This window comes from Ovis aries, chromosome 3 (assembly GCF_016772045.2).
Source record: "Ovis aries strain OAR_USU_Benz2616 breed Rambouillet chromosome 3, ARS-UI_Ramb_v3.0, whole genome shotgun sequence".
NCBI classification, from domain to species: Eukaryota; Metazoa; Chordata; class Mammalia; order Artiodactyla; family Bovidae; genus Ovis; species Ovis aries.
Genome location: NC_056056.1, coordinates 103,197,264 through 103,220,455, shown reverse-complemented (window position 1 = coordinate 103,220,455; position 23,192 = coordinate 103,197,264). Strand labels below are relative to the sequence as shown.

The following is a 23,192-nucleotide window of genomic DNA, read 5'->3' as shown; positions in this document are numbered from 1 at the left end:
GAAAAGTGTAAAGAACCTGAGGCTAGAAATCACCTCTCATTCATCTCCACAGCCTCAATGACCAAGCCAGTGTCTGACACACTCCTTGGCTCTCAATACATGTTTGCTGCGCTGAATACATGGAATACCTTCAGACCAAGGAGTCAGTCTGGCTCTCTCGGGATTACACAGTCGTCCAGGCTGGTGCGTAGCAAGAATGTGTGGCGCCAACAAGGGCCAGCAGCCACCCAGCACTTACTCCATGCCAAGATGACCCGATGCAGTCCTCGCACCAAACCTAGAAGGGAGGTGCACCAACCCTTCTCATTGAAGCAGAACAGGAAGTTGAGGCACGAGGGCTAGAAAATCCTCTCAAGGGCACGGTCAAGGCGGTATTTCCAAGTCTAGTCTCTACACAGGCAGCCAGGCTCCTCAGGCAAGATGACAAGACTGATCACTTACCAGAAAGACGGGAGCCTGCTGTGACGGACTTTTCCAGGAGTGTTTACAGGTCTGAATTCAGCCACACCGGCCCATGGCGTGAAACAACAAAGGTGACAGGGTGGGCTGAACGGAACTACAGAGCCGTGTTCTGAGTCACTGTAAGCCTGGGTCCTCCAGACCAGACAGCCTCTCTGGAACTGTCTTCTCCGCTACCCATGGTGAACAGCACAGGCTTATATACACGGTTCACCCAAGTCCCTCCTGTCAAACACACCATCCTGATACGCAGCTTTAACCTTATACTGTACTTATTTCTTTATGCCAGTCTCTCTAACAAGAAATCCTTGGAAGCCAATGACTATGTCTTACTCCCAAACACACTCCCAGAGCCCAGCTGCAGGCTCACTGAACGCTGGCTGCATGACGGATGTATACTGATGGAAAAGGAAGCGCTGCTGAAAACCGGACGGTGTGGGGATGTTCACATGTGTGATGACACGATGGGAGGCTCGAGAGGGCTCCACTTACTTCTATTTTTTGGGTACAGGCCAACTGGCAGAAAGGGAATAAATAAAGTATTAAAGACCACATGGAAGTAAGGAATTTTAATAGGTAATTAACAAATTACCTATAATTAAAGACTGTACACTCGCTAATCCAAAGCTTGCAATGGGGATTGCTCAGGACGGTTGATATTAGAGGAGGAAAGGTGACGGTAGACAGATCTATTAAGCAACCTCACCCCTGAAGTTTAATCTCTTCAACCTCTCCTAAGAGGAAACAGGGTTAGAAATCTGACCGAAGTCACAGGAAGAGTAAGAACTAGAGCCGTACTGCTTTTCATCAAATCGTGCTGTGTCCCCATATGAAACATCCCGTTGGGATGTCTTACATCATTTTTCAGGGTTGTTGTTTTTTTTTAAGTTGGAAGGAAGGGAGGAGGAAAGAGCAATCTACAACTTCCTTTGAGAGACACATTATAACAAAGCTACAGTGTCAAGCCGAAGACCCCGAAATAAATTACTTATTCTAAGCAAGGTCAGTTCAAAATGTGTTGATTTAGAGACCCCCAAAGCTCTACTCAAAACCCAACACTTTGCTTATGAGGAGGTCCTGGTGAGAGCCACGTAGACTGGACCACATGAGCATCTTTTCTCACGGCTCCCAGCTGAGGCTCTCTGTCACGTACACTCAGACAGACCTACCCAAATCAACTGGCCTGGCCTGAGCACCTGTGACCTGGAACGTGTGTGTCTGTCTGCAGGCCTGCTCACTCCTGACATGGAGGCTCCTGCAGGGCCAGAACTGTGTCTTTATCTTTCTAGACACCGAGCACATGGTGCCCACTGCATAAAAATTAATAAAAGAATGTGCCAGTGTTCAGCCTAATCTGGTGATCAAAAAAGAACTGAGATGTGACTACCAGGTAAAAGCGGTGTTTAAGAACAAGCAAACAAACCAATGTGGTGTTTTACTATTTTAAGTATGAAACTTTTAACAGATTCCTAAAGGAAATCAACCCTACATATTCATTGGCGGGACTGATGCTGAAGCTGAAGCTCCAATACTTGGGCCACCTCATGCGAAGAGGTGACTCATTGGAAAACACCCTGATGCTGGGAAAGACTGAAGGAAAAAGGAGAAGGGGATGACAGAGGATCAGATGGTTGGATGGCTTCACTGATTCAACGGACATGAGTTTGAGCAAGCTCCGGGAGACGGTGAATGACAGGGGAGCCTAGTGTGCTGCAGTCTGTGGGATCGCACCAAGTTGGACATGACTTAGCGACTGAACAACAACCACAACTTTAAAGAGATCAACATGAAGTTCTGAGATGAACAGAGAGGGTTGTGAACTGGCCTGTCAGCTTGTGATTCAATTTCCCACTGAGTCACATGTACTAAGCACATGCTACGTTCATGCACAAGGCAGATAACAGTGGGCACTCCTATCTCCCGGCAACCAGACCTTGGAGAATGAGTTCCAGCCCAGAAGGGAGATGTTCAGACCAAAACATAAATCAGAAAGTCTGCCGTGCAGTGCTGGCACGTGCCTGTGAGAAAGCATGCATAAGGCAAGTGTGACTCCCAACAGCTTCCACTGGCCTGTGAGCGGTGAAGACAGACAGCAGCCACCAGGGGGGATGGGACCCCTCCCCCAACTCACCACCAGGCCGGTTTCCAACGTGTAGCCTTCCCATGAGAACAAACAGGAAATGACAACACTTACGCTGCTGAATTAGAGGACTTAACTTGATAAAGTGTACTTTGTTGATGTTATGACCAGAGAGTATGCATAAATTAAGACTTTTATTTTCAATCGTTCAAAAGCTATGAAGAGAAATCACCTCGAACACCTTAAGATCAGCACCCGCCTGTGGCGGGGGGAGAGAGGTTAGACAGACAGCTGCTGCTCTGTGATCAGTTTCTTCCGGGCCCCAGGCCAAGCTCACCTTGTTGCGGTCTTTCTGCTACCCACCCAACTCCTTCCACAGACCTCCCTCTGCTAGCCTGTTATTTCTTTCTTCCCCTCTGTCTGTAGACACCCAAATGCCTATTTTATGTTTCTGAAAACATTTCCTTTTCAGAATCTGATGAAAGACGCTTTCAGGCCTTCTCTGATACTTCTGGATGTATCTTTCTGCATAGATACTGAAACGGCTTGGAGCACTCATGCGATGATTCAGAAATCTATCAACATACTCATGTGGTGAATATCACCCATATATCACTATATACAACCTGCTCAAATTTTAAAAAAAGAAAAACAGGAAGAAGCTATAAGAAAAGAACCACGAAACTGAAAGTCAAACTCCTTTTCCCACAAGTAGCTGGTGGCCACCACATGCCTTCACTTCCAGAACAGTCTGTCGCACAACACTGGACTGCCTGATGTGACCGTAAGGGATGCAGAATTGCCCACTTCTCTAAACTTTACTCAGAGTCCCTCACAACTTGCCCAGTGGTGAGTTGTGCAGGAAGCAGAAGGGTCCAAATGAGACCCCACTGCAAACCCAGGTCCTGGCAATGTTCCATTCCTTTCTCTGTGTTGACTGAGAATTGCTTTGTAATAGCACTGCTGTGGCCAGTAAAGAAGTGCTCCCAGGAATGTACGTACAGCTGTGAACCAGAAGTAGGAAGCAAGAAACATCTTCCAGGAACATTCACTTAGGAAAAGGTGTTTTCAGCATAAAATGGAATGCAAAATTTGCATACATCATTAAAATATAACTCAGCACCTTAAAGAAATCGCCACCTCTGCGGGGTGTATCCTGGGGCTTCCCTTGTCACCAAGGAACTGCTCAATAAGCAGTAAGACGGAATTAAGATCTGACCCAAGAGACAAAAGCTCTAGGCACAATTTCTTTTTTCGTACACAGGGGAAAGGGGTGGGAAGAGGAAAACAGAGAAAAAGGCCAAAGGAAACAGCATAGAAAAAGAAGGAAAAAATGTACGGAAGTAGGAAAGTTATCAAAAACTAACATTTGAGTTCCTCCGTAAAGTGCCTCAGCAGCTCTATTAAGCATGCGTGTGCCAATTTTATAGCTGAGAAAAGTCCACAATTAAATAATTTGTCCCCAGGACACAAACAGCTAGTAAATGATAAACTAATATGTGAAGAAAAGTCATCCGTCTGCAAAGCCTTCATCCTGTCTATTTACCAGGCACCAGACCCCAGGAAGAACCCAGCCAGGTGGAAGAACAGATTGCTCAGCCAATTGAGACTGCTCTGCGTGATAAAAAGCAACATCATGAGAAGTTAACTGTTAAGTGTGTATTTGGGCAGGGGGGGGTTGGACAGATATATCATCATACGATTTTAAGAGAAAAAACATTGCTGTATAAGGTATGTTGACACCTGCCTAAAATTACATTTGTAGCAAGAAATTAACTTCACAAACTTGAGAAGCTTCTATAGATTGCCACATACAATGAGCTGAAAAGTTCTCAATTCACAACTTGAGCAAGGGATCCATACAAATTAATATATGAATTGTACCTGAAATTAAATTAAATTACCTTTAAATATTATGTACGTTAGACAAGCTATATCCAACACAATTTTAAAAGTGTAGGTTTATGGAGTTCCACTGTTTCTTCCCAGGTGGACCAAGAGGTAAAGAATCCACCTGCCAATGCAGGAGACGCAGGTTTGATTTCTGGGTCAGGAAGATTCCCTGGAAGAGGAAGTGACAACCCACTCAAGTATTCTTGCCTGGGACATCCCATGGACAGAGGAGCCTGGCAGGCAGCAGTCTATGGGGTTGCAAAGAGTTGGACATGACTGGGCACTATTTCTAATCATTTTTTTTTTTAATGTATGTAGGTTAAGAAGAAAATCCCTAGTAGATTTTTCTTCACCATAAAAAGAAAGAAAAATGTGTGAGGCAGAGAAGGATGCTGAAAGACATCTATCTGTGGGAGGGAGAATAACACACTCCCTGCCCGGTCCCAGACGCGCATGCCCTTACTCAGGAAACCGTGAATATGTTAGATCACAAAGCAACAGGGAATAGGGTTGCAGACAGAACTAAGATGAAATCAGCCGATTTCAAGATAATAAGGTTATTCTGGATTATCTGGGTGGGCCCAGCATCCTTAAAATTATAAGAGGGAAGCAGAAAAGGGAGGAACAGAGAGACGGCAGCCTAAGAAGGACCTGGCTGAAGCCAAGGGCTGTGGTGGCTTCAAGAAGCTTGAAAAGCCAAGCGAACAGTTTCTCCCCTTGAAGCTCTGGAAGAGACACAGACCTGCCGACACCCTGATTTTCACCTGTGGTGTCCATTTTAGACTTCTGATCTCCAGAACGGCAGGGTAATTAGTGTTCTTTTAAGACGCTAAGTGTGTGGTTATTTGTTACGGCAGCAAGAGGAAACTAATACACCATTGTTGTTCAGTTGTGTCCAGCTCTTTGCGACCCCATGGACTGCAGCATGCCAGACTTCCCTGTCCATCAACAACTCCTGGAGTCTGTTCAAACTCAATGTCCATTGAGTCGGTGATGCCATCCAACCATCTCATCCTCTGCCATCCCTTTCTCTTCCTGCCTTCAATCCATCCCAGCCTCAGGGTCTTTTCCAATGATTCCAGCTCTTCTCATGAGCTGGCCAACGTACTGGAGCTTCAGCTTCAGCGTCACCCTTCCAAAGAATATTCAGAGTTGATTTCCTTTAGGATTGACTGGTTTGATCTCCTTGCTGCCCAAGGGACTCTCTAGAGTCTTTTCCAGCACCACAGTTCAAAAGCATCAATTCTTTGGCACTCAGCCTTCTTTATGGTCCAACTCTCACATCTGTACATGACAACTGGAAAAACCACAGCTTTGACTTTACAATCTGATTTGATATTAATTGTTGTTGTTCAGTTGATAGGTTGTGTATTACTCCTTGTGATCCCAATGGACTATGCCCACCAGACTCCTCTGTCCATGAGGAGAAGACAAGAATACTGGAGTAGGTTGCCATTTCCTTCTCCAGGAGATCTTCCCGACCCAGGGATCAAACCTGCATCTCCTGCACTGGCAGGCATGTTTGTCACCACTAAGCAACCTGACATTAATTATCAAAATTTCTTCTGCAGTAACAGGCTTGGGAATAACACCTGAAAGTAATAACACTGGCTACACTGGAGAATAACTAAAGCAGATGTCTAGACTTCTATCTCTGGGCATGAAGGAGTCACAGGAACCATACCCTCTCACCGGAAACAACCAAAGACTCAGATAAAACACAGGAAAAGACCCTAAGTATCAGTCAATAGAGACGACGACCTCTAAGAGATGGGAAACAAACAAGGTGAGCCCTATGACGGGCCCAGCTCACTGCCTTGAGTTACTAGGCCACAGCAAGAGGAATCTGTGAGAGCCTGGTGGACTCTCTGAGTTGATAAGACAGAGATGAAAGTCCAAGGAAACCAAGGCAGTGAGAGTTCATAGGGCTCTATGAGTTCATACCAGGAAGGAGAGAGCCTCGTAAAGAACTACAGAGGGCCACCCTCCATACTAAGTAAAGTATGGGTCAACATCTACGGTGGGAAAGAGCCACCCAAAAGTATTTGAAACAGTGCTGGGCAACTCACAGAGCCACTTACAGTGCCTGCTCCCACCAGTCAAACTGGAAAACCATACATCATGGGGTTCTGCATTGAGGACGCAGGAAGGTCTCGCCTCAGCTGTGGAAGATGACCAGTTGGAGCCTGAACACTGCTCATGACCCACCTAGCAAATCTTAAAAGCAAGATCACAGAAAGATCACAAACTGTTCTCAAATAAGTTAACTGCATCAGAAAACAAAGCTCTTTCAAGAATAGTCCTCGGAATCCAAAACACCACACCCAACAAAGTAAAATCTGAACTGTCTGGCACCCAGTTAAAGATTATCAAGCACACAAAGAGCGAAGAAAACAAGAACTACCGGGATAGCGACCAGCTGAAACCAGCCTAGAACTGGCACAGGTGTTAGAGTCAGCTGACAACATTGAAAAGTATTATAAATGTGTTCCATATGTTCAGAAAGTTGACAAGCAGAGAAGTAAAAGATATAAAAAAGACAAACACTTTTAGAGATGAAAACTACGATGTATGAGATGAAAAATACACTGGATGGAATAAAAGGCAGAAAAGACAAGACTGATGAACTTGAAGGCATACCAATAGTACCTATCCAAAATGAAACACAATGAAAAACAGAAAAACTGTAGTACAGTGAGCTGTGGGAACAACTTCAAGCTGCCTAATGCGTGAATACCTGGAGTCCTCAAAAGCATAGGAAAAATGTTTGAAGAAATAATACCTGAAATTTCCCCAAAACTTTATGAAAAATAAATCCAGAGATCAACAAACTCAACAAACATGGAAAAAACAAAACAAAACTATACCAAGGGACATCAAGTCAAACTGCTTAAAACAAGTTGCAAAAAGGAAATCTTAAATTCATCAAAAGAAAAGAAATATTACATACATAGGAACAAAGATAAAGAGGAACATCAATAGGCACAAAGTATTAAAATTATTTTGCAGGAAAAAAAAGACGAACATCAAGGTTCTCATGGGAAACAACAAGGGAGAAGAAAGTGAAGGTCACTCTAAAGAACGAAAAGGAAGAAACATTTCAACCTATAATTTTATACACAGAAAAAATAGTTTTTAAAAATAAAAGCAAAGTAAGGACATTTGCAGACATACTAAGATCAAAGAAATCATTATTAGCAGATACACTTCAAGAACTGTTACAGGAAATCTTTCAAGCAGAAGAAAATGATACCTGGTGAAAATATACAAAAGAATGAAAATCACTAGAAAAGGTAACTATAGGTTAACTATAGAAATTAAATTATATAAACTAAATGTAAATAAACATATACAAATAAATGTGTGTATGTATATGCATGCACATACATATGCAAATCTTTTTAAAAAATCATCGACAGTTTGAATGAAAATCGAAAACAGTAACAATGCATTGCTATGACAAAAAGATCCCTGGTAAATCCCCAAAGGTATCAAAAAAAGATCTCAGTTTCCACCGTAAAACACCAGAAGTAATGAAGCTGAAAAAAGGAAACAATAAAATCTTAGCAGAAATAGACTATGAAAGAATAAGGGAGAGAGAAAAAAGGTGAAATCTATTTTTGACAAGAATACTGAAATTGATCAACTTTAGCCAGACAGATCAAGAAAAATTTGAAGACACACGTTAAAAATATCAAGAACGACAGAAGTGTCACAAGCACAGACTCTACAAATATTCAAAAGATAACAGGAGAACACGACATACAACTTTTTCAATAAATCTAACGACTTGAATGAAGTGGACAAAATCTCTAAAAGATTTTAGTTACCAAAGCTCACTAGAAAAAGACAGATAACCTAAACATCCCTATGTCTTAAAAGTTGAGATTATGGTTAAAAAAAAAAAAAAAAACCCTGAAAAGAAATTCCAGGCCCAGACAATTTCAATGGTATTATTTGATTGGTAACCACATACTATGAAGAAAATATCACCAATCCTATGCTGACTCTTTTAAAAAATTAAAAAGGAAAAGACACCTCTCAACTATTTGTATGAGGCCAGTATTACTCTGATACCAAAAGCAAAGATATTACCAAAAAAAAAAAACAAAAACAGAATACTATTCCTCATGACTACAGACATAAAAAATGCTAAACAAAATTTTAGCCAAAAAAACCAATAATATATTATAAAGATAATACATCATGGTCTAGGTTGAGAAACTCAAGGTTAGTGATTCACTGTATTATTAAAAACAAAACAAAATCCAAACAGCTACATAAAAAGCTGATAAATGCAATGTACATTCCTGATAAAACCCTCATCTAACCAGACATCAGGATTTCCACTCCTTCTATTAAACACTGCACAGGAGGTTACAGCCAGTACAATCAGGCAAGAAAGATAAAAAGTATACAGACTGGGAAAGAGGAACTGCCTTTATTTTCAGACGTAATCATCTAGGTAGAGTTACAATGAAATCTACAAAAGACCTATTGAAATTAGTAAGTCTTTTACAAGGATTAGAGAATAAAGGAAACGTATATATTAATATATGAGGAAACCAGAATTGAAAGAGACACGTGTACCCCAATGTTCATCACAGCACTGTTTATAATAGCCAGGACATGGAAGCAACCTAGATGTCCATCAGCAGATGAATGGATAAGAAAGCTGTGGTACATATACACAATGGAGTATTACTCAGCCATTAAAAAGAATACATTTGAATCAGTTCTAATGAGGTGGATGAAACTGGAGCCGATTATACAGAGTGAAGTAAGCCAGAAAGAAAAACACCAATACAGTATACTAACACATATATGTGGAATTTAGAAAGATAGTAAGGATAACCCTGTATGGGAGACAGCAAAAGAGACACAGAGGTGTAGAACGGACTTTTGGACTCTGAGGGAGAGGAAGAGGGTGGGATGATTTGGGAGAATGGCATTGAAACATGTATACTATCATGTAAGAAACAAATCGCCAGTCTATGTTCGATACAGGATGCTTGGGGCTGGTGCCCGGGGATGATCCAGAGAAATGATATGGGGTGGGAGGTGGGAGGGGGGGTTCAGGATTGGGAACTCATGTACACCCATGGCTGATTCATGTCAATGTATGGTAAAACCAATCCAGTATTGTAAAGCAAAATAAAGTAAAAATAAAAATTTTTTAAAAATTAAATAAAAAGTGCAAAAAAATTAATATATGAAAATCAGTTTGTGTCTATATTCTAGCAATAAACAATCAGAAACAGAATTTAAAATACCATTTAGAATGGTAAAGAAAATATGAAATGCTTGGAGACACATCTGACCAAAGAAAGGTAGTTAAGACCTTTACACTGAAAACTGCAAAATACTGCTGACATATTCACACATATACACGCACACACACCCATTCTTTATTCATCATCTGACAATGGGCATTAGGTGGTCTCCATATCTTGGCCACTGTAAATAGTGAAGCTATGAATACTCGGGTACTTGTGTCTTTTCCATTTAGTGTTTTCTGCAGATACATGGTCAACAGTGCAACTGCTGGATAATATGGCAGCTCTATTTTTAGGTTTTTGGGGAACTTCTGTACGGTTTCTCATAGTGGCTGTACCAATTTAGTTCAGTTCAGTCACTCAGTCTTGTCTGACTCTTTGCAACCCCATGGAATGCAGCACACATTCCCTGTCCATCAATAACTCCCAGAGCCTGCTCAAACTCATGTCCATTCAGTTGGTGATGCCATCCAACCATCTTGTCGTCCCCTTCTCCTGCCTTCAATCTTTCCCAGCATCAGAGTCTTTTTCCAATGAGTCAGCTCTTTGCATGAGGTGGCCAAAGTACTGGCGCTTCAGCTTCAGCATCAGTCCTTCCAACAAATATTCAGGGCTAATTTCCTTTAGGACTGACTGGTTTGATCTCCTTGCCGTCCAAGGGACTCTCAAGAGTCTTCTCCAACACCACAGTTCAAAAGCATCAATTCTTCGGTGCTCAGTTTTCTTTATGGCCCAACTCTCACATCTACACATGACTACTGGAAAAACCATAGCTTTGACTAGACGGACTTTTGTTGATAAAGTAATGTCTCTGCTTTTAAATATGTTGTCTAGGTTGGCCATAGCTTTTCTTCCAAGGAGCAAGCATCTTTTAATTTCATGGCTGCAGTCACCATCTGCAGTGATTCTGGAGCCCAAGAAAATAAAGTCTCTCACTGTTTCCATTGTTTCACCATCTATTTGCCATGAAGTGATGGGACCAGATGCCATGATCTTAGTCTTCTCAATGTTGAGCTTTAAGCCAGCTTTTTCACTCTCCTCTTTCACTTTCATCAAGAGGCTCTTCAGTTCTTCTTCACTTTCTGCCACAAGGCTGGGGTCATCTGCATATCTGTGGTTATTGATATTTCTCCTGGCAATCTTGATTCCAGCTTGTGCTTCATCCAGCCAACATTTCCCACGATGTACACTGCATATAAGTTAAATAAGCAGGGTGACAATATACAGCCTTGACATACTCCTTTCCCAGTTTGGAACCAGTCTGTTGTTCCATGTCCAGTTCTTATTGTTGTTTCTTGACATGCAATACAGATTTCTCAGGAGGCAGCTAAGGTGGTCTGGTATTTCCATCTCTTTAAGAATTTTCCAGTTTGTTGTGATGTACACACACACTTTGGTATAATCAATGAAACAGAAGTAGATGTTTTTCTGGAATTCTCTTGCTTTTCGATGATCCAATGGATGTTGGAAATTTGATTTCTGGTTCCTCTGTCTTTTCTAAATCCAGCTTGAACATCTGGAAGTTCTTGGTTCACATACTGTTGAACCCTGACTTGGAAAAGTTTGAACATTCCTTTGCTATCATGTGAGATGAGTGCAACTGTGTGGTAGTTTGAGCATTCTTTGGCATTGCTCTTCTCTGGGATTGGAATGAAAACTGACCTTTTCCAGTCCTGTGGCCACTGTCTTCCAAATTTGCTGGCATACTGAGTGCAGCACTTTGACAGCATCATCTTTTAGGATTTGAAATAGCTCCACTGGAATTCCATCACCTCCACTAGCTTTGTTCATGGTGATGCTTCCTAAGGCCCACTTGACTTCACATTAAAGGATGTCTGGCTCTGGGTGAGTGATCACATCATCATGGTTTTCTAGGTGATGAAGATCTTTTTTGTATAGTTCTTCTGTGTATTCTTGCCACCTCTTCTTGATATCTTCTGCTTCTGTTAGGTCTAGACCATTTCTGTCCTTTATCGAGCCCATCTTTGCATGAAATGTTCCCTTGGTATCTCTAATTTTCTTGAAGAGATCTCTAGTCTTTCCCATTCTACTGTTTTTCTCTCTCTCTTTGCATTGATCACTGAGGAAGGTTTTCTTATCTCTCCTTGCTATTCTTTGGAACTCTGCATTCAAATGGGTATATCCTTCCTTTTCTCCTTTGCCTTCTGCTTCTCTTCTTTTCTCAGCTATTTGTATGGGCTCCTCAGACAGCCAATTTGACTTTTTACATTTTTTTTCCATGGGGACGGTCTTGATCACTGCCTCCTGTACAGTGTCACAAACCTCCATCCACAGTTCTTCAGGCACTGTGTCTATCAGAGCTAATCCCTTGAATCACTACTACTGTATAATTGTAAGGGATCTGATGTAAGTCATACTTGAATGGTCTAGTGGTTTTCCCTACTTTCTTCAATTTAAGTCTGAATTTGGCAATAAGGAATTCATGATCTGAGCCACAGTCAGCTCCCGGTCTTGTTTTTGCTGACTGTACAGAGCTTCTCCATCTCAGGCTGCAAAGAATATAATCAATCTCATTTTGATATTGACCATCTGGTGATGTGCATGTGTAGAGTCTTCTCTTGTGTTGCTGGAAGAGGGTGTTTGCTATGACCAGTGCGCTCTCTTGACAAAACTCTGTTAGCCTTTCCCCTGTTTCATTTTGTACTCCAAGGCCAAACTTGCCTGTTACTCCAGGTATCTCTAGACTTCCTACTTTTGTATTCCAGTCCCCTATGATGAAAAGGACATATTTTTGGATGTTACTTCTAGAAGGTCTTGTACATCTTCATAGAACCGTTCAACTTCAGCTTCTTCAGCATTACTGGTTGGAGAATAGACTTGAATTACTGTGATACTGAATGATTTGCCTTGGAAACTAACAGAGATCATTGTGTCATTTTTAAGATTGCACCCAAGTACTGCCTTTCAGACTCTTGTTGACTGTGATGGCTACTCCATTTCTCCTAAGGGATTCTTGCCCACAGTTGTAGATATAATGGTCACCTCAATTAAATTCGCCCATTCCGGTCCATTTTATTTAGTTCACCGATTTCTAAAATGTCGATGTTCACTCTTGCCATCTCCTGTTTGACCACTTCCAACTTACCTTGATTCATGGACCTAACATTCCAGGTTCCTATGCAATATTGCTCTTTACAGCATCAGACCCTGCATCACCAGTCACGCCCACAACTGGGCATTGTTTTCACTTTCGCTCTGTCTTTTCATTCTTTCTGGAGTTAGTTCTCCACTGAGCTCCAGTAGCATACTGGGCAGCTACTGACCTGGGGAGTTATTCAGTGTCCTATCTTTTTGCCTTTTCATACTGTTCATGGGGTTCTCCAGGCAAGAATACTGGAGTGGTTTGCCCCTGCCTTCTCTAGTGCACCATGTTTTGTTAGAACCCTCCACCATGACCCATCCATCCTGGGTGGCCCCACATGGCAGGGCTCTTAGGTTCACTGAGTGAGACAAGGCTGTGGTCCATGTGATCAGCTTGATTAGTTTTCTGTGATTATCCCGTCAGGGTCAGGATACAGCTCTTTATTTAAACTAGCCAGTGTGGAGGTGCATCGCAGAAAGATGTAGTACTTAAATTTAAAATAGAAATATACAAATGTATCTGTGAAGAAAAAAAAAAACCCAGAAAATAAAGAAACAGATCCATGAATGCAATACAATTTACATGAAAAGGAAATACTGTGTATAATTCAATGAGTGGTGTTTAGACAACTAAGTATTTGAGAAAAATAGATTCCCTAATAGCAACAAACTGTGAAGAAATAGAGATTTGCATTTAAAAGTAGAAGCATGAAGATACAATACTGGTGAATCTATCACCTTATACACAGAGCTTTTTAGACATAACAACAAAAGCAGAAACCAAGAAGGAAAAGTGACGTATTCGGTCAATAAACTTTTAAGTAAAAATAATAGATAGAAAATTAAAACAAATAATCCAAATGTTAATGGAACTGGAAAAAATATGAACTCCTTAAATGTTCATTTCAGTCAAAAAGCAAAATTCAAACACCAATGGAAAGATTGACAAAGATGTGATCAAACAACAGAAAAGAAATACAAATGGCCAGCAAATGTGTAAAAGTGTTCAGTCTTACCAATTTTTTTTTTTCCTCATGTGCTGGGCACTGTGCTAAGGGCTTGACACCCAGTACTGTGGTAAATCTCTGCATGAGCATGCATGCTAAGTTGCTTCAGCCATGTTCGACCCTTTGCAAGCCCATGGACTATAGCCTGCCAGGCTCTTGTCCATTGGATTCTCCAGGCGAGAATACTAGAGTGGGTTGCTGTGCCCTCCTCCAGAGGGTCTTCCCGACCCAGGGATGGAACTCGCGTCTCTTAGACTCTAACATTGGCAGGCGGATTCTTTACCACTAGCGACACCTGGGAAGTCCAACTCCACGTAGTATTATCTCTTACTACCCCGATCCTAAAGATAGTGAACCTGAGACAGGCAGAGGTTAACTTTACTTACCTGCCGTCACACAGCCAGAGAGTAGGAGATGACCAGAGCCACATTCTGAATCACTGTTTCTACCTCTTCTGGACTTCCTCATTAATGTAGATAACTCACAGAGTGAATCTGGTATATTCTTCCTACCCCATCTCCTTGCCATGCACAGTGGAATGGTGATTCCCAGAATTCCTTTCTCGTGATACACTTCAACTTGGGTTCATAAGCAGAATCCTGCCTTGGGTCACCCAGAATTTCAAGCCTATGTGATCTTAGTATCTCACCTGGAGCTCTATCCATCCTCTCTCTGAACCTGAGATACATCTTTTACCTACTCCATCATTCAGGGAAGAAGCACAAGCTGGAATCAAGATTGCTGGGAGAAATATCAATAACCTCAGATATGCAGATGACACCACTCTTACGGCAGAAAGTGAACAGGAACTCAAAAGACTCTTGATGAAAGTAAAAGAGGAGAGTGAAAAAGTTGGCTTAACGCTCAACATTCAGAAAATGAAGATCATGGCATCCGGTCCCATCACTTCATGGCAAATAGATGGGGAAACAGTGGAAACAGTGTCAGACTTTATTTTTTTGGGCTCCAAAATCACTGCAGATGATGATTGCAGCCATGAAATTAAAAGACGCTTACTCCTTGGAAGAAAAGTTATAACCAACCTAGACAGCATATTCAAAAACAGAGACATTACTTTGCCAACAGTGGTCCATCTAGTCAAGGCTATGGTTTTCCAGTGGTCATGTATGGATGTGAGAGTTGGACTGTGAAGAAAGCTGAGCGCCAAAGAATTGATGCTGTTGAACTGTGGTGTTGAAGACTCTTGAGAGTCCCTTGGACTGCAAGGAGATCCAACCAGTCCATTCTAAAGAAGCTCAGTCCTGGGTGTTCACTGGAAGGACTGATGCTGAAGCTGAAACTCCAGTACTTTGGCCACCTCATGCGAAGAGTTGACACACTGGAAAAAACCCTGATGCCAGGAGGGATTGGGGGCGGGAGGAGAAGGGGACGACAGAGGATGAGATGGCTGGATGGCATCACCAACTCGATGGACGTGAGTCTGAGTGAACTTCAGGAGTTGGTGATGGACAAGGAGGCCTGGCGTGCTGCGATTCATGGGGTCGTAAAGAGTCGGACATGACAGAGCGACTGAACTGAACTGAGCGATATTTAAAAATCAACTAAACAAAGGGGCATCTTTTACTGCCAAGTGAGCAAGGACTTTAAAGAAGGGCTTCCCCAGTGGCTCAGTGGTAAAGAATCCGCCTGCCAATGCAGGAGACACAGGTTCAATCCCTGGGTCAGGAAGTTTCCTTGGAGAAGAAAACTAACCCACTGCAGGATTCTCGCCTGGAAAATTCCATGGACAGAGGAGCCCAGGGCTGCAAAAAGTCAGACATGACAGAACACACACACAGGAGCTAATGCGGGAGAGCTGGCACCCCTCCCACGGTGTTGCTGAGATGCATCAAGTGATACTTCCAAGACAACATGGCAGTATCTGTTGTTTAACTGAGGAGCAGGGAGGTGGGGGGAGAAGGAAGAGAGATCGTGACTGATACTGCTTCTTTCTACTTGACAGATGACAGAAATTTTCTCAACTTGGTGGTTGTGGTGTGGTCACTAAATCGTGTCCAACTCTCTGTGATGCCATGGACTGCAGCCCACCAGACTCCTTTCTCCATGGGATTTCCCAGGCAAGAATACTGGAGTGGGTAGCCATTTCCTTCTCCAGGGTATCTTCCCGACCCAGGGATCGAACCCAGGTCTCCTGCATTGCAGGCAGATTCTTTACCAATTGAGCTACGAGGGAAGCCCTTTCTCAATTTGCTCATCCATATTTTACAATGTTTCATTTTTACAACCAACATGAAATTTTTTGTGAAATTAAAAAATTTTCCAAACTGACCTCTAAATTGTATGCACAAGAAGAACCATTACATATTATACTGTCTCATTTTACTGGAGATTAAAATTCTGTTTTATACTATCACAAACAAGCACACACACCACCACCACCCCTTCCCTACTCCAAGCAGTAATGACGGCAACAGAGGAATTGTCGTCAAGAACAAACAGATTCACGGAAAGTAGGAAGAGGAACTGTGGTGGCCCCCACGTGGCCTAAATGTGAGGATTAAGAGAGATGAGGCTTGTGAAGCAATCAGCACAGTGCTTGGCACAAAGATGTTCAACGTTAATGTTGACAGAAAGTGTTACGAATGTTTACAGTTTTGTTTTTTTAAAAGCTGCATCTCACTTGAATACTTAACATGCTGGTTTTGCACAAACTGGCAGGACAGTTCTTTTTTTTTTTAATTATTTTTATTTATTTTTTTGGCTGCTCTGGGTCTTTGTTGCTGTGTGAGGACTTCAGATGAAGTGAGCTGGGGCTACTCTTCATTGCAGAGCACTCACTTCTCATTGCAGTGGCTTCTCTTGTTTCCGAGCACAAGCTCTTGGGTGCACAGGTAGGTGCCGCTCCCAGCCTCTAGAGCACAGGCTCAGTAGTTGTTGCACACGGGCTTAGCTGTTCCTCAGCATGTGGGATCTTCCTGGACCAGGAATTGAACCCCATCCCCTGCAATGGCAGGTGGATGCTTACCCAGTAGACCACTGGGAAGTCCAGGACTGTTCACTAACCAGTTGGTATACAACAAAACCTACTACCTTATATACCCATTTAGAGTTGAATAGCTTGGCTCAAGGCAGAGATGGCCTGCAAAGGAACCCGAGCTTAAATGCCTACCGGCTCTGTTACCTTGGAAACATTCCTTAATTTCTCTGCGCCTGTTTCATGATCTGTAAATTGGGGTTTTATGAGGATCTAAAATCTTAAAATCCAGAAGTAACAAAAGTGATGGTTTAGGTAAGTGTATGTTACTCATTTTAGTTACAAGGGAAAGCAACATGCAGGGAAGAAAAATGTGGCATCGCTCTTACCAGGGCAGAACTGCTAATGGTACTTGAACCCAAGTTCAAGTATAGGTTTCCTGTATTCTGGACTCTCAATCCAGAACTCAGATATGAGAACAGGAGGATGAGGTTATTCGAGGCAAACTTCCGTTTAAAACTAAACGCCTGCCCTGTCCACACTGCAGATGTTGACAGAGGTTCTGCCCCACAGAAATTCTGGTCTGGGTGAAGAAGGACCCCCATAAAGGAATTTAGGTAGCTCAATGAGGCAGTACCTGATTAAGCACCAAAATAAATGACAGCTGAGTAACAAAGACAATACAAATTTGGAGAAGGGATGGCAGAATGAAGGGAAGTGGAGACAGCTGGGAGGTGAGGATCCCCAGCAGTGCCCCAGCCTGGAGGCTGTGGGCAAGCTGCCCAAGGAAGTTAACACTCCAACATGCCACTTGAGACCAACGTGGCAGACAGAATAATCATGGCATTAATAAAAACTGGGAAACTGGAGGTGGCATCAGACAATTCTGCTCTGGACACAAGCAGTGTGTACTGGTCGCCAGACATGCAAGAGAGGGAAGATAGCCAAACGGGCATCCAGAGAGCAGCGACTGACAGCGGGGGCAGGATGATGACCAAGAAGTACAAAGTCACAGAAATGAAGGGAGAGAAGTTCCAAGAAGAAGCTATCGACAGTGCCCAATGCTGCTTACCACAGATAAGGAAAAACTCAGCCAGAGAAAAAAGGCATCTCCCACTGACGGGGCCAATCAGAGAGCTCAAGCCACAGGCAGAGGAAGGAGAACTTAAAAATTATCAAGCACCTGGCAATGATTTCATTTTTCTCCAAGAGTAGCTTAGCTTATGACTCTACTCTGGATGATTACAAATTAATGATTTTATACCTACTCCCCAAAAGTTGATTTTGGGGGGGCATGGATCTCTGAGGATGGTGGCAAGGATTACAAAGAGGAGGAAAACAGTCCTTAGCAAGAGAAAGAGGGAGCACACTGTTTTCAATGACAGTATTTCATTGCTGCCCAGCACAGATCTCAGCAGTAATGAACAGCTTTTAGTAAAAAGCAAGTGACTGAAGTTCCTTAATGGAGCACTATGAATGAATACGGGCTTCCCAGGTGGCCCAGTCGTAAAGAATCCTCCAGACAATGTAGGAGACCTGGGTTTGACCCCTGGGTGGGGAAGATCCCTTGGTGAAGGAAATGGGAACCCATTCCACTATTCTTGCCTGGGAAATCCCATGGACAGGGGAACCTGGTGGGCTACAGTCCACAGGGTCGCAAAAGAGTCAGACAAGACTCAGCGACTAAACAACATGAACGAATATTCTACTTATTAGGCTCTAAATCAAAAAGTAATCACTCTACCCTCATGCAAAGGATGGAAACATCTCACTTTTTCTCATCTTTAGAAAATCACTCTTAAAAAACATGTTTATATTATAAAGCAAAAGTTCAATAAAAAGAAAGCAAATACCACTCCTGATCAATCTACCATCTAAGACAAAAAAAACCTGACCAAATTAGGTTTTTTATCTCTTTTCTTCCTGCTTTTATTCCTAAGCACTTTCTGTTCATATGCTTTGGAGACAGAACACTTCTGTACCCTCCTTCCGCACTTCTGTCACAAACACAGCTTAAAACAAAAATTTGTGCCTGAAACAAAAGTATCTGGTAGACAAACTTAAAAGTGCTAAGAAAGACTATCCCAACTCCACCCTGCCATAAATCGCCGGTTGGTGATAATAACATGTGAAATTGTACCAGACTAAAACAATCACATTCCTGAGAATTTACCCAACTTCACATTTACTAGATACATACAATGTAGCTCGACATTTATAAAAAGTTAAAAGACAACCATGCCCCCAAACACATTTCACAATGAAACTATATCACAGATGATATATGATGCTTTTTCTTGAGGAGAGCATGGCAACCCACTCCAGTATTCTTGCCTGGGAAACCCCAAGGACACAGGAGCCTGGAGGGCTATAGTCCATAGCGCCACAAAGAGTCATACACAACTGAGGTGACTTCGCATGCATGATGCCTTTTTAAAAAGCTTTTATTTGTTGGTAATAATGAATGGGCAGACTTACAAATGAAACTATTACTAAATGTTAGACGTTTAACATATACACACATATTTTCACTATATTTTTAATATATTTTCACTACACCATCCCCCTATTTGCACTCTTCTGAATATCTAGATCTTAGATTCAGGGAAAACTGCCAGCAATCCAGAACAAGCAATTAAGTTGTAATAATTACAGTAACTTCTACCTTGGACAACCCTTTCAAAGTCCTTACATACAGAGCACAGTCAAAACATCCTCAAAGGTCCCCTTTTCTCTAGACTCGTGAAACACACCCTCACAGATCAGTGAAGACAGATGTTAAGATATAGGAGTGTTAAGACATATAGGAAAGCTGAGAGCCGAAGAATTGATGCTTTTGAACAGAGGTGTTGGAGAAGACTCTTGAGTCTCTTGGACTGCAAAGAGATCCAACCAGTCAATCCTAAAGAAAATCAGTCCTAAATATTCATTGGAAGGACTGATGCTGAAGCTCCAATACTTTGGACACCTGATGCGAAGAACTGACTCACTGGAATAGACCCTGATGCTGGGAAAGACTGAAAGCGGGAGGAGAAGGGAACGACAGAGCATGAGATGGTTGGGTGGCATCACCAACTCAAGGGACATGAGTTTGAGCAAGCTCCGGGAGTTGGTGATGGACAGGGAAGCCTGGCATGCTGCAGTCCATGGGGTCGCGAAGAGTCGGACACAACTGTGTGACTGAACTGAACTGAAGCCATACAGGATGTTAAGACAAAGGCTGCCTCATGCTTCTGACTTAAAATTAACACCACCTGGTCCAAACAGGTGCATTAGGTAATCTAGGAATTTCTGCTGCTTTTCTTTAGATGATGCGTTTTACTTAGTTTTGAAGATTTTCCAGTGAAATTCGGCTGCAACAGGAATATACTAACATACAAGACACCCAAAGAACCGTCATTAAAATTGCAGGTAAGTCTTAGCTTCAAAACCTTAAGGTAGTTTATACTACCAAAATAAAGCCACACCAAAAATCCTCAGGATGTAAATGGGCAGAGTGAATTCAGCTACCTTCAGAAATCTGCTCAGATTTGCTGAGAAAAAAACTCAAAACAGCACCCTTTGGGGGGCAAACGGGGCCAAACTTGTGGTATCACATTCATGTAAGAAAACCAATCTCACTTCTCCTACTTACTCAAACAAAAACTATTAGAATTTGATCACCCGGGAGACTGAAAGCACTGGCCAATTTTGGAGCTTTCTTCCTGGAATATTTCATCAGAAGCAGATCCATTCATAATGGGCAGAGTCCTATGTTCTAACTAAGTACTGCCAATATCTTCAATAGATAATTTCTCTGTTCAAATTGTTCATACAGACACAACACAGGCCACAAAAGGTGTCTGATTCTGCCAGGACCACTGGCTGATTCAGCCCCATCTTTTCGTTCTTGTACACTGGGGCCCAAATTCTCCTCCCCTGACCCTTACAATTATGGGTATTAGAGAGATGTACTAAGACTTATACACCATACAAAAGGGAAACTAGCAAATATGAATTAGTCTGACATTTCTCAAACAAAGCATTTTTCTTAAGTATACAACAAGAATTAGCATAAAAAATGGCTGCTGGAAAAATAAGCAGGAGGACAATACAAACTAAATGTTTCACTGGACTCAATCATTTTAGTTCCCTGTGTTAACGACCCATGAATATAATTACTCCCTCAAACAAATGTTAAATGCCTATTGTGTGCCTGGCACTGTGCAAGGTAATCCAAGGAAGACAAAAACCAGGACACCTGCCAAGCACTACTTTACACTCAAGGAGACCTTAACTTATTGTACCATTTCAGATTTACTGGACACACCAACTACATGCCAGGATGTGCTGGGTGCCACAGCCACACGAGAACCAATCAACTGCGGATGTGTAACCAAAGATGAACTGTGACAACCCCAGGCCTGCCTAGTCCTAAAGCAGCAATATTTCATTCAAGAAATAATCTTGCCTCTGTAGATGAATCCTTTCTACAGACAGCAATTCTTTGAATAACTTCCTCCTATGTTAACCCAAACTGCTTAAGAGTTAATTATACCGTTCTGAACAACAACAACAACAAAAAAACCCAGTAAACTGAAGCACCTGGCACTTTAACATGAATTTGCTTTGCTTTGCTTTGCTGTTGCCTTCTATAACAATAAAAAGTGACTTTAGTTGTAAAGTAGAACGTCAACCCTCAACTCACTGTGGCAAGAAATTACTTCCCTTGCAGTGGCAGTTTAGTGGGAAATGGAAGCTAAACTAACAAATCTTGCTTATCTTTTTAAAAACCATTCACTTTTAGTGATTTCTTCATGAAGGCTCTGTGGTCACTCATTTCCTCAGGTTCAAAAACAGGCAGTGCCAACAAAATTGCAGATCTGGGCTTCTAGGTTACAAAATCATTTTTAACCCCCGGAAAAGCACCGGGTTTACAGTCTTACAATACTAACCAGAGTTTTCTAAAAATAAGACTTAGTTAGCCCTTAATTGTAAATTACAGGTAAAGGTTTGCAAGCTAGAAGCTTGACATTGGTTTTTTTTTTTTTAATATTTTTTTTTAATTTTTTAATTTTTTTAAATTTTAAAATCTTTAATTCTTACATGCATTCCCAAACATGAACCCCCCTCCCACTTGACATTGGTTTTTAAAGTTTTTCATATTAAAAACAATGACAGCCAGTTACGTATGTAAAAAATATTAGAGAACAGTTAGCTAAACAATCATCAATACTGCAAACCGATACTTAAGAGGGAAGCTGAAGACAGAAGATTCCTCCTCCAAAAACGTTTAAACAAATCTAAAGTAAAATTTGGCAAGCTGTCCCCCAGTCTCGCTATTTTTACAATTTAAAGTGAGCTCTGTTCGCACGCCGTTATTAAAACCGCAACCAAAAAAAAAAGTGTCCTGAAATTTGCTTATTAACAACAATCAAGTCTAAAAATATGCCCCTCCTACCTAGTGGGCCAAGTGGCAAGAATACACGAGAACTCAGGAAGTTTTGAAATGGAAGTGACAGGAGACAAGGGGGAAGACGAGGGGAAAGAATCACGGAGAACAAGAGCAACTCCGTGCGGTCAAAGCCGCAAGTTGGCATCCGAACTGCGAGTTCCCGGCTCGGGACGAGAGTCGGCCGAGCAACTTCGCGCCGGACCGAGCCCTGCGCCCGGCCGCCCTCCGAGCCGCGAGCCGCGGCCCTTCCTCCCCGGTCGCAGCCCGGCAGCGGCCTCCGCGAGGGCGCGGTGACAGCCGCGGGGCCGGGCCCGGGAGATGCCGGCCGGCTGACACCCACCTTCCTTCTCGGCCCGCGCCGCGGCCACGACGAGGGTCATCACCAGGTGCAGCGCTCCCAGGAGGCCGGCGGCTGCGCTCCGCGGGCCCCCGCCGCGGCCGGCCGCGGGCTCCAGACCGGCCACGGCGGACGTGGAGGCAGCGGAGGCGGATCCCGCTGCTCCTTCTCCGGCCCGCTTCCCCATCCCTGCCGGCCGGGGTCCGCCGCGCTCGAGGTCCGGCGCGGTCCTTCTCGGATAGGCGGCGGCGGCGCGGGAGCCGTGGTCCGGGCTCTGGCCGCGGCGCCGGGGGGAGACAGCGGTTCCGGGCCCAGGGCTCGGGCTCCGGACGTGGGTCTGGGTCCGTGCGTGCGTGTGAGCGAGCGTGTCAGTCACGGCCTCCGCCTCAGCATCGCCCACGGGGAGTCGAAGCGGAGAGGCCGCGGGTCAAGCACGGCGGGCGGCCATACTGGAAACGGGCACGGGCCGCGGGCTCTGGGCGCTGGCCTGCGAGGGGCGGGGCGCGGCTCTGGGCACCGCCCCCGCCGTGCCGTCACCTGGGCAGCCCGCCGGTCCGTCCGTCCGCCCCGGAGTTGTTCGGTCCGAACTCCTCGTCCCGCTCTCAGAGGCCCACGGCTCCAAACGCCAGACGGGACGGGTCAACACAAACCCAACCTGTCACTGATGCC

At 43.3% G+C, this 23,192-nt stretch overlaps 1 protein-coding gene across 1 annotated transcript in view; it reads right to left on the bottom strand.

Annotated features, from left to right (window-relative positions):
• Window positions 1-22,980, bottom strand: part of TMEM131 (transmembrane protein 131) — a 177,621-nt gene extending 154,641 nt beyond the window's left edge. Inside the window, exon 1 of the mRNA XM_015094508.3 lies at window positions 22,527-22,980. Coding sequence (XP_014949994.2) covers window positions 22,527-22,710 — 184 coding nt within the window. The 5' untranslated portion in view covers window positions 22,711-22,980. The remainder of the gene's footprint in view (window positions 1-22,526) is intronic.
• Between the last annotated feature and the right edge of the window lie 212 nt (window positions 22,981-23,192).